The sequence below is a fragment of the Myotis yumanensis genome, unplaced genomic scaffold (assembly GCF_028538775.1).
Source record: "Myotis yumanensis isolate MYYU_CA2020_CCGP unplaced genomic scaffold, mMyoYum1.0.hap1 SCAF_13, whole genome shotgun sequence".
Taxonomy (NCBI): Eukaryota; Metazoa; Chordata; class Mammalia; order Chiroptera; family Vespertilionidae; genus Myotis; species Myotis yumanensis.
Genome location: NW_027223764.1, coordinates 11,061,335 through 11,077,921, shown reverse-complemented (window position 1 = coordinate 11,077,921; position 16,587 = coordinate 11,061,335). Strand labels below are relative to the sequence as shown.

At 40.6% G+C, this 16,587-nt stretch overlaps 1 protein-coding gene across 4 annotated transcripts in view; it reads right to left on the bottom strand.

Annotated features, from left to right (window-relative positions):
- The window catches only part of GPAM (glycerol-3-phosphate acyltransferase, mitochondrial), a 56,994-nt gene that overhangs the window by 15,848 nt on the left and 24,559 nt on the right, over positions 1–16,587 (bottom strand). For 2 of the 4 annotated variants that reach the window (XM_070432292.1, XM_070432294.1), the window contains exons 2-10: positions 14,746–14,876; positions 13,720–13,842; positions 11,004–11,077; positions 8,666–8,779; positions 6,420–6,566; positions 5,640–5,736; positions 4,557–4,693; positions 1,974–2,073; positions 1,453–1,665 (exon numbers count right to left, since the gene is read on the bottom strand). In XM_070432292.1, the coding sequence (XP_070288393.1) occupies positions 1,453–1,665; positions 1,974–2,073; positions 4,557–4,693; positions 5,640–5,736; positions 6,420–6,566; positions 8,666–8,779; positions 11,004–11,077; positions 13,720–13,842; positions 14,746–14,847 (1,107 nt within the window). In that variant the 5' untranslated portion in view covers positions 14,848–14,876. Of the gene's footprint in view, positions 1–1,452; positions 1,666–1,973; positions 2,074–4,556; positions 4,694–5,639; positions 5,737–6,419; positions 6,567–8,665; positions 8,780–11,003; positions 11,078–13,719; positions 13,843–14,745; positions 14,877–15,823; positions 15,881–16,587 lie in introns of those variants that run through there. The other 2 variants (XM_070432293.1, XM_070432291.1) reach the window with 2 other exon arrangements.

Genomic DNA, 16,587 nt, shown 5'->3' with positions numbered 1-16,587 from the left:
TAAAAATGACATAGGTTGAACAGTATTCTGCAGTTCTCAGATAAAAATAAGATGCCAAAGAGGTCACTTATTGGAAGCCTGATGATCACCAGAGTCCAAATACCTAGCATTAGGCAGCGAGTGTCAAATCCAGCCCCATGGTGGCCTTTAATCTGACTATTCATTCAGTGAACACTTAGTGAATATTTAATATGCATATGGCACAATGACGGCCAGATAATGGACACGGGACTCAGATATGACCTCATGAGACAGCGTGAGTGGAATACACATTCAGAACAGACACCTAACAAACTTGAGGGGGACTCACACAACAGGTACAGATAATAATCTGTGTCGATCACTTAACTTTTAAAGCCTCCAATTATCAAGGGTCCCTGAGCAGCAGACGTGTTCTGGGCAGCAGGCCCGAAATAAGCACCTTGCCCAAGACTTCCACACTAAATAAGAACAACACTAAATTCCTCTGGAACTCTCACAATGCCGGCAGGAATGGTACGTTGGTAGAAGCATTTTGGGAAACTGTTCGGCAGTATTTACGAAAGCCGAACATGTGTAGACTTTATGACCCAATTCCAAATTCTTAGATACATGCCCAACAGAATGCACATATGGTCATCAAGAGTATTGTGGAGAAATGATCAGTCAAAAACCAGAACCCAAACTGTTTTTCTACAATAGGATAAACTATGGCATATTCATGCACGGGATTACTATGAGAATAAACAAATTAAGCAAATGCAACAACATGGATGAATCACATAAACACCTGCCTGAGCAAAGGAAACCAGATACAAAAAGACCACACACTACATAATGCCATTTATTGAATTAAATAAGCAAAACTACTCTACTGCTTCAGAAGTCAAGGTAAGTGGTTACCCTTGAGGGGGCAGCAAAGAGGGGCATAGGGGGATTCCTAGGGTCCTGATAGTATTTTCTTGAGTTCAGTGCTGGTTACGGGGGGTGTTTACTTTGATAATTCAAGCTCCATCTTATGATTTGTGCATTCTTCTAGAACTCTTATACTTACTTCAGTAAGAAGCTTATAAAAAACATTACTGCCATCTCTCAAGTTAATTTATAGTTGCTTTGTCAACAGGATCCCACCAGTCCTTCTGGCTAAAGTTAAAAAAAATCTGCACATAAGCAGTAAGGTCCTGGGGGGAAGCCACACAACCCCTCCCCCCACCCAGCAGAGATGGCCACAGTGCCAAGTGTTCTCCCACTTCCCAATCCCATGACCACGGCCAGCACTGGCACATCTAGGCACGTCACCTCCCCCGGGTGCAGGTAAGCACCACATCAGCACCACCAGTCGGGCTGAGGCGGGAGACGGAAGCTACTCCCCACACCCACCCTGCCATGTTTCCTACAAAGCTTTAAAACTAGGTAATTCTAAAAGCAACAGACTTGAAAGCAAAGAGGAGTTGGGGTAGGCAGTCCTCTTACCAGCTGTTCGCCATTGTAGTGACCTTCGATGATACGATCGTAGGAGATGCCCACGGGTATTATCAAGATGTCGGGGATGGTATTGGTTGACAGAGTATCTACCACAACTGACAAGAGTCCTGCCCGAGCGCAGGAGGTTTTCCCACTCCTGGAGCGTGTGCCTTCCAGAAAGATCTCCAAGAACTGCTGCTGTCGAAGTAGTTCCACTATGTGCTGGGACATCAGGAGAAAGTCACACATGAGTTCAAGACTGCCCAACTTACAGAGGCTCAGCTAAGTTAGATCTTAGAAACAGAAAGCAAAAGCCTACGTAACTTCACTACCGACAGAACATTTCACTCACACAAGTAACAACAGGGCAGCTCCTTTACTGCTGTAGTTTGGTGATGATAAAAAGTAATCATCAAACCCATACCCAAGCAATAATCAATCAAATAATTACTCGGACAGCAGTCTCTCTTCTTCCATCTACTGTGGTAACGACCACAACGGCTTGGAGGCTAATTAGAGGTGAGACATACCCCGTGGAGCAGAGCTCTATAGAGAACATCCTTCCGTCCGTCTGGTGTTTCATCCAACCTCCGTCGTATGAAAAAGCCCCCAAGCTTATGGATCAAGGTACTAGAAATTCAAAAAGTTACAAAGAAAGCTCAAATCCCAAGTTACTTCCAAGCATTTGTCAGGTGACTATAAACCACATGCTGCTGGAGCCACTGACAGCGAACATGTGGACAGTTTCCCATTTTCCGGTCATTGCCGTTATTCGTCAGCCTTCAGAACCTCACTCCGTGTGCTGTGGCTCTATTACATCGGTTCCCAGCCAAATAAGCCTCTCTGACACATAACCTTGCACAGTTGATGCTACAGAGTTTCAGAGGATTATGAAATACTGCTGAATTTTAAAACCCTGCCCAGGCTCTCAAGACACTGACTGTTAGACCCTCCAAAATCTTCCTATGGCACATTTACTACAAAATGAATGTGATGTTACACAAGCTACTTTGCAGAAATTTCTCAAATAAATATTGTTCAGAGAGTGTTCTGTGAGACAAAGATACTTTTATCAAAGTGAAATGAAGTATAACCATCCTTTCAAATCACGAAACAGGAATCTGCTTCATATTCCTACTCACAGGAAAGAAACAATATTTTTCACAACCCCGGGTCTCTTTCTATAATACTGATTGATTTTTTATATGAACTTGAAATTTTCTAAAACTTAAGTCTTTCTTTCCAAATAGAGTGATATTCATATAAATATACATATATATATGGTATCTTTTATAGTCAGTATAAAAAGGCAGCAGTAAGATGCTCCTAGAGCTTAGTATCACTCTTTGAGAGTAAAACCCTGCAGAGTAAGTTCATATTGAATGTGATTAACCACCCATTAAAATAACTCACCCTGGAAAGTGGTTTGTGACAAAAGAAAGATGCTAATAAACAGGCCAAGTTATCTAGTTTGTCACGTCTGAAGGACTGATGGGCTAAGCAACGACTGGCATAGAGTTACATGACAGGACAGCCGAGTTATGAGAAGTTATCAGTGTTTAGTGAGCACTTCCAAGAGATCCAAGTTGAGAAACTGTAGAGCATGAGTACATGCGTTATTCTGATTACAAAAGAGGCAGACTGTTATGGGCAAGACTTCTCTAGAACCCAGACTTTGCTCTAAATCTATGGCTACCAGCAACTTTCTGATGACTTTCTTATTCCGCTCCCCAGCTTCCTCAGTAATGGGAAGAGGTGCCCAGGAACGTAAACTATTCTAGTCCCTGGAAAAGCATGACTGTCCTGGGGGGTCACATCACACTGTCTGATAGATTAGTGAGCTATCTGAAGGCGAGGTCTACAAATCTGTTCACTCCTGTGTACCGAATAGCTGAGTAAGCATCAGCTGACTTCATGAACGGATGGCTTCTCGTCCGTCGTCCATGTGAGTCTGGTTGGCCACAGAACTCTGAGCTAAGCAATTAGGAAGGAGCTCCTTGGACTGTGAGGCTGAGGAGCAGACTTCACAGCTTGCAAACCTGCCAGCCCACTTCCTTCTAGTCACTCTAAAGTGATCCTCTTACTCGCTACAACTCACAGAGCTGACCTTACAGGTATTTTAAGCTATGAAGTTTGAAACTGCAACTTCACTAACCAACAAAACCTACTCCTCACCAATTACCCATTGGTGATCAGCCGCCTTACCTACCAGTGGTAAACACCTGATTGTCTTCCTCCCACCTCCCCCTCTCTCCCCCTCTGTTGAGCCACTCATCTGGACTAGCATTTGCTCTTGTAAATTCAACTTAATAAACACTCTTTAAGTCGATGCCCTCCTCTCCAAAAGCATTACAGTGCTTTTAATTTAAGCCTTCGTTACCTTTTGCCTGAATATTGCAATAGAGTCAGAATTGCTCTTACTCCCTCTAATCCAGAAGGACTTTTCTAAGTGCAAATCTGACCATGTTATTTCTCAAGTACAGGATACACTCTAAACCCTTGGCTTATAAACCATTTTGACCTAGTCCTCACTACCTATGCAGTCACCACCTCCAGCCTGCAGCCCTCCAATGCATCCAACATTCCAACCCTACTGAATTGTCGGCCATAGCCTGAACAAATCATGCTTTTGCATTTCTGCCTTGTCACATACTATCTCCTCTGAATGGAATGCACTTCACTCTCCTGAAAACCTCTAAAATACACACTTTCATGTGATACTGTAGTGGTTACAGGTTTTTAGCCCTTCTAAAGTATAAGATGGACGTTAACAGGTATAGTTCTTCTTAACTACCTTTACACCACCGCCACCACCCCACCTCCCTACTGCCAGGCCTGATACAGTAATTTGCTGTCTTGTCTTTCTAATTGCCCTTTATCCATTTGGTAAATATTGCCCATAAAGTTTAGGCAGAGTTCACCAAGTATCCCATATAAAACACAGAAATAATGGTGATAGTTTTAATGCTTTTTTGTACATTTCAAAGTTTTCACAATGACCATGCATTACTTTTATAATGAAAATAAAAAAATTTCAATATCATGTCAAAAGGTACAAAAATTCAGAATATAATCCTTTTCATATCTTAAATTACAAAATAAGCTCATCTTACCTGAAGATGGGGATGTTGAGGTTATTGCCCGAAGCAATGTATGGTGCTTTGATGTTATGACAGAAGAGAATGAAGGTGAGCAGCAGATAGTCGATGTGGGATCTATGAACCGGTAGAAATATAAGCGGCAAATTCATCTGGTGAAAGGAAAATGCCAAATGTAATAAGTTCAAATGTCCAGTTCAATCATACTCTGCAATTTCATTGTTGGTTAGAGTCACTCAGACACTGGCTAATAATCTGTGACTCATTCTTTAAAAACATTTTCCAGTATTCTTTCCATTTAATATGTATCTAGCTAAAAACAACTACAAAAAAAATAATATATATAAGTACAAACAACTACTATTTTTTGTAGTTGTTTTTAGCTAAATATTAAATTGAAAGAATACTGGAAATATTATTGATATTAGAGAAGGAGAAAAGTAATCACGATTTCAAGTTGCACTCTGGCTGGTGTGGCTCAGTTAGTTGGGCATCATCCTGTGCACAGAAAGGTTGCCAGTTTGATTCCTGGTCAGGGCACATGCCTGGGTTTCAGGCTCAATCCCCACTAGCGGGGCATGCAGAAGGCAGCCAATCCATGTTTCACTCTCTCATTTATGTTTTTCTCTCTCCCTCTCCCTTCCACTCTCTCAAAATCAATTTTAAAAAAATTTAAAATAAAAGAGTTCAAGTTGAGCCCACATGTCTCTGAGAGCAGCTCTCATCATTAGGCAAGAGCACAGGTTTCGGAGTCAAGCCTGATGCAACCTGAAATCCCAGGCAAGCCACATATTCGCCGTGACTTGGAAAAATTTCTTACTCCATCTGAGCCTTTATTTCCTCATTTATAAAATAGGGATTGTTCTACCTAATATTCAGAATTATTGCAAGGTAATTACTAAAGGAATCCTGCATGCTGGCAGGTCCTCCGCTGCCCCACTGCCCCTCGCACACACAGCTCTGCAGTCATCGTCCTGGGGGAAATCTCCCAGATGGGTTGGGAAGCACAACAGTATGCAAGGGAACAATTTCAAAAGAATCATAAAATCACTCTTCAAACATGGAGAAGGTGGAATGACATAGTCCCATATTTCTTGCCTCGGTTGCAGCTTTAACCATCTCAAGTTGACCCTTGTGAATTTGAATGTTCCAAAAGAAGCTGTTGAACAGTTTTAGCAGCACCCATCCAGTCAGTCTGAAAGTAAAAACAAATTTAAACGTGTGTGTGTGTGTGTGTGTGTGTATACATAGTGCTTGTAAGTGACTCTGTGTGCCTGTGTATCTGAATTGTGGAATTCAATAGCTAACTTTACATATGTGGTACTTATAAAAGTATCGATTTATTATGGACTAAAATCTTACATTTCACCTAACATTTAGACCTTATAAGCAAATGGCCATGCGATTATTTCAGAGAGCAGAACAACAGAAAACCACTCCCTTTTAGACACGGGTATGTGAAACCTGGCTCACACCTAGTCTAGAAAGCAAGTATCAGAGAGAATGCAATGGCTGCTTCAATTAACAGAGGTGGAAGCACCTTAAAGCCAACCACCGTGCTACTTCCATAAAAGATGAATCTATAATAACAAAAGCGTAATATGCTAATTAGACCAGATGTCCTTCCAGACAAAGCCGGGGCTGCAAGGGACGCCCGGGTCCCGGGTGTCAGAGGGAAGCCGGTGCCAGCAGTCGGAGGAAGGAAGGCCTACTCTTGCACGAATTTTGTGCATCGAGCCTCTAATAAGAATATAAAGAGTTGGGTGTGACATCAGACTATGTTAAAGCATCTTGGACCCAGAGGAAGTCCCATGGTTCCACCCTGTTTTCTCATAACAGATGGTTCTCGTTGGAAACCTTCTGCCTTGCCTTTAATACCTGATCATTGCTGGTGAGACAGTGGCGACCATTTCTTCAAGGATCCTTTTGGCTCTCTTTCTCACTTTATTGATGGCTTTGGATTGCTGCTGAGCAGAGCCCTCAGGGTTTAATTCAGCAGCCACTTCTGCAATGGCATCTTGCACTCTGATTTGGAAGTGGAAAGACAGATAATGTATCTGATACTGTACTATATTCTGTACTTAGCATTTTGTAAACCATAGCTGTAAGTCACAAAACAAAATGTACCTCCTCTTTAATGTGTGGCAACATCTATATACATAAAATCCTAAGCGACCGTTCAACCATTAGCTATGACATGCACTGACTATCAGGGGGCAGACGCTTAATGCACAGGCATGGAAACATGGAACAGTCTGATGAATCTCAGAGGGAAGCGGGGAGGAGAGAAGATGGGAAGAGATTAACCAAAGATCTTATATGCATACCAGAGGCTCAGTGCATGGATTTGTGCACCAGCGGGGTCCCTCAGCCTGGCCTGCAGGGATCAGGCCAAAACCGGCTCTCCGACATCCCCTAAGGAGTCTTGGATTGCAAGAGGGCGCAGGCCAGGCTGAGGGACCCCATCGGTGCATGGATCTGTGCACTGGGCCTCTAATGAGATAATAAGCTCAAGTTTGAAGTGTTTTCTTTGGTTGTCTATTAAATATTAAGGCTATCATATTCCTAAAGAAATGAACCCCTCAGGACTCTGGAAAGCCTATTTAGGAATTTAATTCAAATTCACTGGGTAACAGCTATATGAGTTTGAATGTTCCAGCTGTGCTGGGGGAGACACAAAGCTGTACCCCCGCCCCCCAGAAGAGAAAAAAGGAAGATTACCCATTGAGGCATATGATTCAGAGGCATTCAAAACTCACTGTCAATTAACGTCTAATTTTACTTTTGAGGGCTTAATTATTCACATTAGTGTGACTCTATTAGAACCACATATAAAACTCTCTAGGAAGGATGCAAGAGGGACATAAATATTGAAGTTCAAAAAGGCAAAGCTCAAGACTAAAAGAGCACAGAACAATAAGCAGTGAGGTAAAGGGGAAGATTCTATCCAGTTTAATAAACCTCCCATACGACGTAGGGGAAAACGCATGAGGTTAAACCTCCTTACATCACTTCTGACATTTTAGTTACTAGTCAAAATACCTGCATAGAATAAAACATACTTGAAGGTTTTTACCTAGAAAACAGAGTATGTAATAATCCAAGGGAGTTTCAAATAACTGTTTTCTCCCACCATTGCTACCGATATTAGACTCCACACAGCCCCACAATTCATTAATATGAAAAGACCAACCCCACAGAACAGTGATGTGCCCTGAGTCCATTCTTTGAATAGCATTTATTTCAATCTGGCCAGGAACATTTTCACAAGTAATTGACATGATTATTTCATATCCATTATCAACTATTCATTCACTCATCATTCATTCATTCATTCATTCACTCATTCAATAAATATCTGAATACCTATTATGAGCCACACTGTTCAGGCCTTAACAACCACACCACAGAGCCTGCATTGCTGAGCATCTTTCAATCCACCCCTGTCTCCAGCTACCCAAATCCAGGGAGATGTGGAACATGGGCCACACCAACCATGTGGAGCAGAGACCAACCTTCTTCCACATCCCCATACTCTAATGCCTGATCTCCACATGATTCATTTCCCCACGCCACCTGAGCTCCAGCCAGTCTCTTCCATTTGCAAGCAAGCACCTCCACGAGCACAGACAGTATCTTGGTCTCCTCACTGGGTAACAGCTATGTGAGTTTGAATGTCCAGCTATGCTAACAATGACTTTCTAGTACATAAGTTTCTGCCTAAGTACACAATAATTGTTGGACAGACATATCAGACTTGCTTCTCTTTTGGCTACAAAATAGAAAATGCAATGTCTTAAACATTCATATTATAGAATACTTAACAAAAAATTTTGGAAGTTATGTGCACCACTGACTCCAACTTGCTTTCATGTGTTAGAAACCCATTCACTTGTTAACCCATAAAACAAGCCTGCCACTCTCTCGGGGCAGTGCCCACCAAAACCACCTGCTCTGTCTTCCTTGGTTTCCGTGTGGAGCTTAACATTTAACTTGGAAATGCAAACGTCTCTGGAGACAGAGTCCCAGAGGCACTAAAGGTTAATAAAGGAAATTACTTCCTGGCTCCCACTCCTGCCGCCCACCCAGGCCTCTCCCCTTTACCAAGGTGCCCCTGCCCTTACCGACTGCTGTTCAGTACGTTTTCTGTCACGTTGGTGGCAAACATGCCTTTATGGACGTCTCGCTCTTGGACAAAAAGCACGTAAGAAAGACGCCTTGCCAGCCATCCTCGGTGCCTGCGATTGGAAAAACCCTTTAGCAGAGAAGCACTCTAGGAACACTTAAAACAAGCTGCTGAAAGTACACAGTGGTCTCTCTCCTGTAAAAACAAGGTCTTGTTTCATCCATTACCGGGATTGGGCTTCTCCTGTAGCAAATTCTCCCTAGAAGTTCAGACAATTTTATTCCCGATTTTTTTCATGTGCTCTCAGATAAAATTTAAACTGGGAATTTGTGTATTAATGCCTAGATCGTGTTACTATGCCAAATAATAAACCAAATATATAAGCAAAAGAAACAGAAATATATTACTTTATTAATCCCATACAAAGAAGCAAATATTTAAGCTCTATATTGCTATACAGCTTATAGCTATAGCTATGGGCTATAAAAGATAATTTGGAAGTTTTCATACCACCCAGGGCTAATTTTTTGTTATTGCTGTTATAGTAATTCTTCTAAAGTTGTATTCTAGGCTCATGAAGCCAGAATTTCTTAGTCTTTAAAAACACACACACACAAAAACACACACACACATTCAACATACCTAAGGGATAGGACATATTCCTCGCAATGATTATGTATTATTTGGATGAGGGGTTGGGCACAGGTATCTCAGAATAAGAATGCTACAAACTCTCATTATGCATTGATTTGATACCATTCCTACTGAGTATATAAGGCCTCATTATCATTTCCTCCATAATGACATTGATGTAAATGGAAGATTTCAATTATAAATCCATCCATTCCGAAAAGAACCGAAGGGCCCTTGAGGGAGGAAAAGTCATCTGAGGGAGAACTGTTTATGAGGCACATGCTCCTCCAACTCTCTTTCTTTCTTCCTCCCTTCCTTCGTCTCAATTTTCTGGAAACTTGGCCCAGTATGTTAAGTATTTAATTCTAAACTCTTACTTCAATGAAAACTTTCAGAATTATTACTGGAATGTATAAAGTCTAACCTCTCTATGAAATCCCTTTTCAATAGACTAAAAGCTTTGTGTGTGTGTGTGTGTGTGTGTGTGTGTGTTCGCGTGCGCACATGCGTGTGCAAAACTGTTCAGACTTTGCTTCATGTAACACACAGAAGATTTAAATAGCCAACTCAACTGCACAGGCAGCTTATCACATTGAAAAGTTTCACTCTGCCTTGTCAATATAACTTTCTCTTAACTGCCTCCAACTAAGGGCAACAGATGGACCCCTTGGCTTTCTAGATTAAATGTGTACTTACATAAAGAAGAGACCCTATGAGATCTCTTTTCTTAGGATCTTAAACCAATGAACCAGGATCTCTCCTCGCACCTTTAAACTGGGGGGGGGGGGGGGGGGGGGGGGGCAAGAGGGATGGGGAGCGTGGGAATGAGAAAAAATATGTCCCCTGACTTCAGCTCTATTTGGAAAAAAAAATCTTAAATATACATGTCATGATCATTTATGATCTCATCATCAAAATATGAGCAGAAAGACTTAAAATTTGAGTATTTGACTTCCTGGCTCAGTTTTTCATAAAAATTCAAGTACTTCTTATCACCTGAGCTTACTGCTTCCCTACGACAGGCATTTACTCTTAGAATTAGAAGAACTGGTAGCATTTTTGGCTGCCGTTCCTCTCATGCCTCAAAGACATTCACACAACCTTTCCACCCTCCTTCCTTATCCCCTAGCCTAGATTCACATAAAACAAAGCCTCTTTTCTTTTCTCTCACTCTGCTGCCTAACAGCCTATCTCCACTTGCCTGGAATTTGGTATAAGAATTCTAAGTAAAGTCTTAAGCTAATAAATCAAAGAAAGTTTGCACATTGGAGGAAAATATATCCTAAAACTCTAGATTGGCTATACTTTTTTTTTAAGTATAAAATAGTTATTCTTTTTTTAAGTATAAAATAGTCATAATAGATCATAAGACATTAAAACCTATAAACCTCTCCTCAGACAAATCTTTATCACAATTGGAACACTTCAGATACAAACTCAATAAATGAGTAAGTCAGAGAAAGCTATAAATGATAGCTACATGCTCAAGAAAATATTTATTATGTAAGGACAGCAGTGGTAATAGTTATAGGTCTGTCAGGTGACTATATTGTTTCCAAATTTTAGATAAAACCTATGTCAGAAGCTCATATTCTATTAGCTCTCAAAAACATAATGAGATTCATCTTATAGTGCATTACTTATTATAGAGGTTTTTTGTGTTTTTTTGAGATGTATTAGAAGTAAAAGAAAGTTATTTTTACCTCGTGTGAGTTTCATTGATATAAATGACATTCCGCAAACCCAAAGATGGGATAGTGGGGTTGAAAAACTTATCCTATGTAAAACAAAATAAACAGAAACATAAATATACAATTGGATTGCTGGTAAAGAGCTCACATTACTAACACTTAATAACTTTCAAAATTCAAGCATAAAGTTAGACATTGCTTCAAAATCAAAATATTGAAGAAAAACTGTTTTACTGAAAAGTACCTTTTAGCCTTTAAAGAAGGTCACAAATTCAAAATTAATCCTTAACACCTTGCAAAGGAAACAGCGCCTCTCCCTTTCTTGCCTCCCACCCCTCCAACCCAAAACAGTTGAAGCTTCAGATAGCTCAAGTCATTGACAGAAATACTGGAGATTTCAGTGTTCCCAAAACTAGGAAACTAAAAAAAAAAAAAAAAAAAAAGCAAAATAGGAAAATTAGAATTTTTCCCCCACTGGAGCACCAATATATCATATGTTCCAAACTCAACAGGAGAATCACTACTAATTGTATTTGAAAACTGCCAAGTGAGCAGATACCTTCATATGTAAATGTGGACTTAATCTTTGATGATCAAGGGAGGTGATTCATGGCCAGTTTCCACAATGTGCCTAGGAGATGCTTTATATCTTGGTACTGACACTTTATGTATTAGGCTATAATCAATACTATTGGCTACATGCTCTGTCACTGAAATAAAACTGTGATTGTTCTGCAAATAAAATTACTAACAACAAAAAAACAACATGTAGTTATTATTAGACTACTATCTTAATAATCCTGACACATAAGAATTCTTATCCCCATTTTACAGACAGGAAAATTGAGGCTGGCAGAAGTTTAGGATTCAATCCTAGATCTTGCTCCAAAGAGTACAGTCTCTCTATTCCTTTAAAGTGCTTATTCCACTTAATGAGATAATGTGTGGTTAAAGGTCATTCTCTTTACATCATTGAGATAATCCAGAAATAACTGCTGAAAAGAAAAAGTCTATAACTTTATCAATTGGGACAAAAGGTACACTTTGCACAAATAAATGCTGAGAAAGCATAATGTACCCTCAATAAAACATGTAAAAGTACTAATTGAAATCGCTTTAGAGAAAAGGAAAATAGGACTTGAGAGAAAAAGTAGCAAATACAAAAAAATTACCATAAAAATATTGTCAACCAAAAACTATTTTAAGTAAACATGTAATGGAAGAATTTTAAGATCAAGTTCAGCTCCTATATTTAGGCACTCTAGTACCTAAAGTTCAGGTACTATGATTAAGCAAAAATCAATTATCTCTTATACTACTCACTTCCCCCCCCCCCCAAACCATCACCACCACCAAATAATTTCTTATACTCTCCTGACTTAATAACACATTAGAGTAAAGGTATTGTTTTGGTCTTTTAAGCATTCAAAATTAGAGTTATATGAGATGCTAAATTTTAAAAACTGAAAAGGCACATGATATTCTATTTAAATCTTTATGGCCTATTAATTTGAATGGCATTATTCCTGGTCTAGAAATTTCCATGATCCTTCAATGCTACCAAATTCTTGCAGCAAGACACCTGTGATTTGAAAGGAACAGTATTTATATTTAGACATTCTTGAATAGACCTAAATATCCTATATAATAAAAGCCTAATATGCAAATTGTCCCCTCTACTGGGAGTTTCACCAGGAGTTCGACCAGGGGGCAGGGCCAGCTGGCCAACCGCCCACAGCCCCTCCCCACAGCTGGCCCCACCCTGGCCAGTGGCAACAGCAGGCAGCCAGGAGGAAGGGAGACCCCGGCCAGCAGCCAGCAGCCTGCAGCCACTAGGGACCCTACTCATGCACAAATTTCGTGCACTGGGCCTCTAATTTAATATAAACTGCTTGGGTCCCACATGAGTGTCTCCTAGGTTAGTAAATCCCTTTATCCTAGACTCAGAATTCTACTTCCTGACAAGACATTCCTGAGTAGAAAATTCACACAGGTTATAAGCAACCTCTATAAATGACAGGCCCTTAAATGGCAGAATTTCTATGTCCTGATAACTGACCCATCTCAGACAGAGCTTAACATCCAGGTATACCTTTTAATAGGTAACTCTACTACTTTAGGACGTGGCCACATTAGATTCTACCATCCTGTGCTAACTAATCCCTCTGGCACAATGACATCAGAAGCATACCTCTCATCTGATCAACTCTTCTCAAATAAATGCTGAGAAATGACAGCCACACAGTAATGTAGAAGATTTTGCATGGCTTTGGTTGTTGTTTTTTTTCACCAAAATACAAACAACACGCCCATACACACTCTTTTTTAAGTCTTTACTTAAGCTTTTAATGACCATTCTTCACTATCACAGAGTCAACAGACACCCTTCCCCCATCAGCCCGAAATAGAAATGTAGCAAGAGTACAGCAAAGCCACAGGGCTGAAGAAGTTACATGAAGGTTCCCACAAACTCTTTGGAAGAGTTAACTTAAAGTAACATCTATTCGTCCCCTAAAGCCGTACCAAAATTACTAAAGAACCCAAATCTCTCCTAGCATCAACTATTGGACCAACGTTTAATGAATATATGAATGGAAAGAAAAATTGAGTCAACACCAATGAATGAAGTCTACCTGGTATTTGCCCAATACCAAATTCACACAAAGTTGGAGATCTATGCCAATATTTCAAGGGTTTATTAAAGGTCAACAAGCAATAGCATTCTTACCCAGCTCTGGGGCGTACAGGAATAACAACATCTTCCGACAAATGGCCTTTTCCGGCTCATTAGGCTTTCTTTCCATTTTAAGGTTGCAGATCTGAAGACAGTAGATCTGAAACCATATTCACCCTAATAAATATTAAGGAAAAACTGGTTACTAAATGGCAAGAAAATTATACTTGTTCACGTGATCTCTAAAACTAAGATATTTCAGATGGAAGAGAAACGGATAACATACTTTTCTTTGGGCAGTGGTATAATTATGTGTTTCTCACAGTGATTTTCATTCAAGGTACTCCCTCCATGATCAACACTTGGAACATGAGCAAAAGCTGAGCACCTAAGAATAGTAATAGCTGGCAAAAACTACGATTCGCTCACAGCAGAATTCAAGGTTTTAAAAGAAAGCTGGGAAAAAGTCAAACAGCTTCTGAAGGTATCAGAATGAATAAAATCAGACTCCTGGTTCCCATCAGTCAATCTTACTCTCTCTTAAAGTACACACTCCCACAAAAGAACTACCAAAGCCTTATATAGTAAGCAGGTTGTTACAATACAGCTTAAAATATTTTACTTTAAATAAAAGACAAGTACACTGACAGAACACTCCATTATCCTAACAAGAAATATTTTAAACATGCCATATTAGTTGAAAGAGGGAAAACAATACAAGATAATGTATGCCCTTTGGATTGGGTTCATACTAAAATTTATTTCCTATTTTTAATTTTTTTAAATAAACTTTATTTCCATCACAAAATTTATACTTGTTAGGTATAATTATGGAAAATCGATACTGAAACATTTGTAAGACCAGCTTTATAATAACAACACCCAAAATAACTACGAGTAGGTTTTTTCCCCTATGCAGAAGAATTTTGCTTTTTAACATAATGTCTGTAGTTAAATTTTTTACCCAATTTTTTCTTCCCAGTTATTGATATTAACTTGGCTCCAGCATTTCCACCTTCACAAACAACACTGAAATGAGCATTTTAGGTTGACAGCTTTTAATGCGCATCTTAAACTTACCCATTCCTCACTTGCATGCTTACAAGGGCCAACGCTGTATTCTGATGAACTTGGCAGGTAAGAAACATCTATCGTGTCAAGGGTCAGTGCAGATTCCTCCATGTCACAAAGTGTTACTCCTAAGTCATGTGCTATAGAAAATATATATATACCATTTCAATTAATGAAAAATCCAGACAGTAAATACCAGAACTCAAGTCTTACTTCTACATCAAGCATGTCAAACTCGTGGGCCGCAGGCCACATGCCTCCTTTATTTGCCCATGTTAGCCTTTGAGTTTGGCATGCTTGTTCTACATGATTTTGCTCCATCAGAGGATGTCAAATGAACTACTGGCAAACTTCCACCAGGTTCAGTCAAAGTGTAAAAGCGGACATGGATGTGTTTATATGAACTCAGTTAGGCAGCCTTGATTTAAAAACAATCCATCTTTGTAGTTTTAGACTTCCTAAACAAGACAGCTATGAATTTGTGAGAGTAAATAATAGTTTATTTCGAAGAATTATTTTGTTTGTGTTAATAATTGAATAGTTCCTGGGGGACAGGGGGGGAATATTTAACAAATTAAATATAAATTACATGTACACATATAAGGAGATCATTTTTTAAATGACATGCTGGGAATTTTAGGTCATACATACTATGCAGTAATGCAAAAGGGGTAAAGGCAATGTAGTCACCTAAAGTTTCCCACTTAAACTGAATTAAGCTCTTAATATTCTTGTGACACCTTAAATGAAATACTTGCTTTACAAAGCTCTAAAACCAAACCACCCTATTTGAAAAACCTGATTTACACGTTTTCATCCTTTTCAACAATACTTTTCTTTTTCCAACCCTATGGGGAAAATGTTCACAAGCACTGAATGACTGAACAAAACTGACATAGACAGTAATCTAAAATATAAAAACTTTCTAAAGTAACTTTGAAATTATTTTCAGATAACTTCTGGCTATTTGTTACCTGGACTTAATTTACTCCTTCAAAACCCTGAAAGCTCGTTTGCAGGTTAACAGGGCTCCCTGGAGGCCATGCTCTGGCTTCTGGATAATCCCCACATGGGTTTGCTGCGGTACCTGGTATCCTCTGCATAACTACTACGTGCGTCCTTAACAACTGAACACCATCTAACACGACGGGTGAGAGGAGAGACTAGCAAAGCAATGCACATGGCATGAAAGCTGTCCGGGTTTAGAAAACTTAGCTCTCAGTTTCAGGTGCAGGATGGGGGAGCCCTCGACAGGGGGAGCCCTTTGCTGCCTGAGAAAATGAAGAGGGCGAGGAGAGGAGGGAGAATCTGTGCCAATAGGAAGTCTACCCTTCGCTCCTCCCAGCCCACAGCGTTTATCCAAGGTCGAAAAGTTAAAGAAAAAAAAAAAATCCGGAGGTGCCAGACGACGGGGACTGTGGGCAGCCAACTGTGGGTTCCGAAAGGGGCAGCACGCAGCTCCGAAGTGAAACATACCCGCGTTCAACCCCCCCCGGGGGACGCTGGGCAAGCTGGTGAACTCCTGTGCCCTGGTGCCCTGCCTGGAAAATGTGCACTGTGATCGCTCCTACCTCCAGGACGGCCGGGAGGACTGGGAAAGGCACACCAAGCGCCTTGCACAGCGTCTGGCACAGCGAGCGCCCAGTCCACTCAGACAGTCAGTGGTCACCTGGGGTCGGACTGCCCCCAGCACCTGCCCCTCTGAGCGCCCGGGCTGCCCCGACGCCAAAGCCATGGCCCCCGCGTCGCATGCAGGGGCGTAGGGTACTGAGTCCACAGAGGAAGCCTGGCCGCCACCTGGTCTCCCGGAAGAGCACGACCCCGACCCCAACCCCGGCACGAGCCGGAACC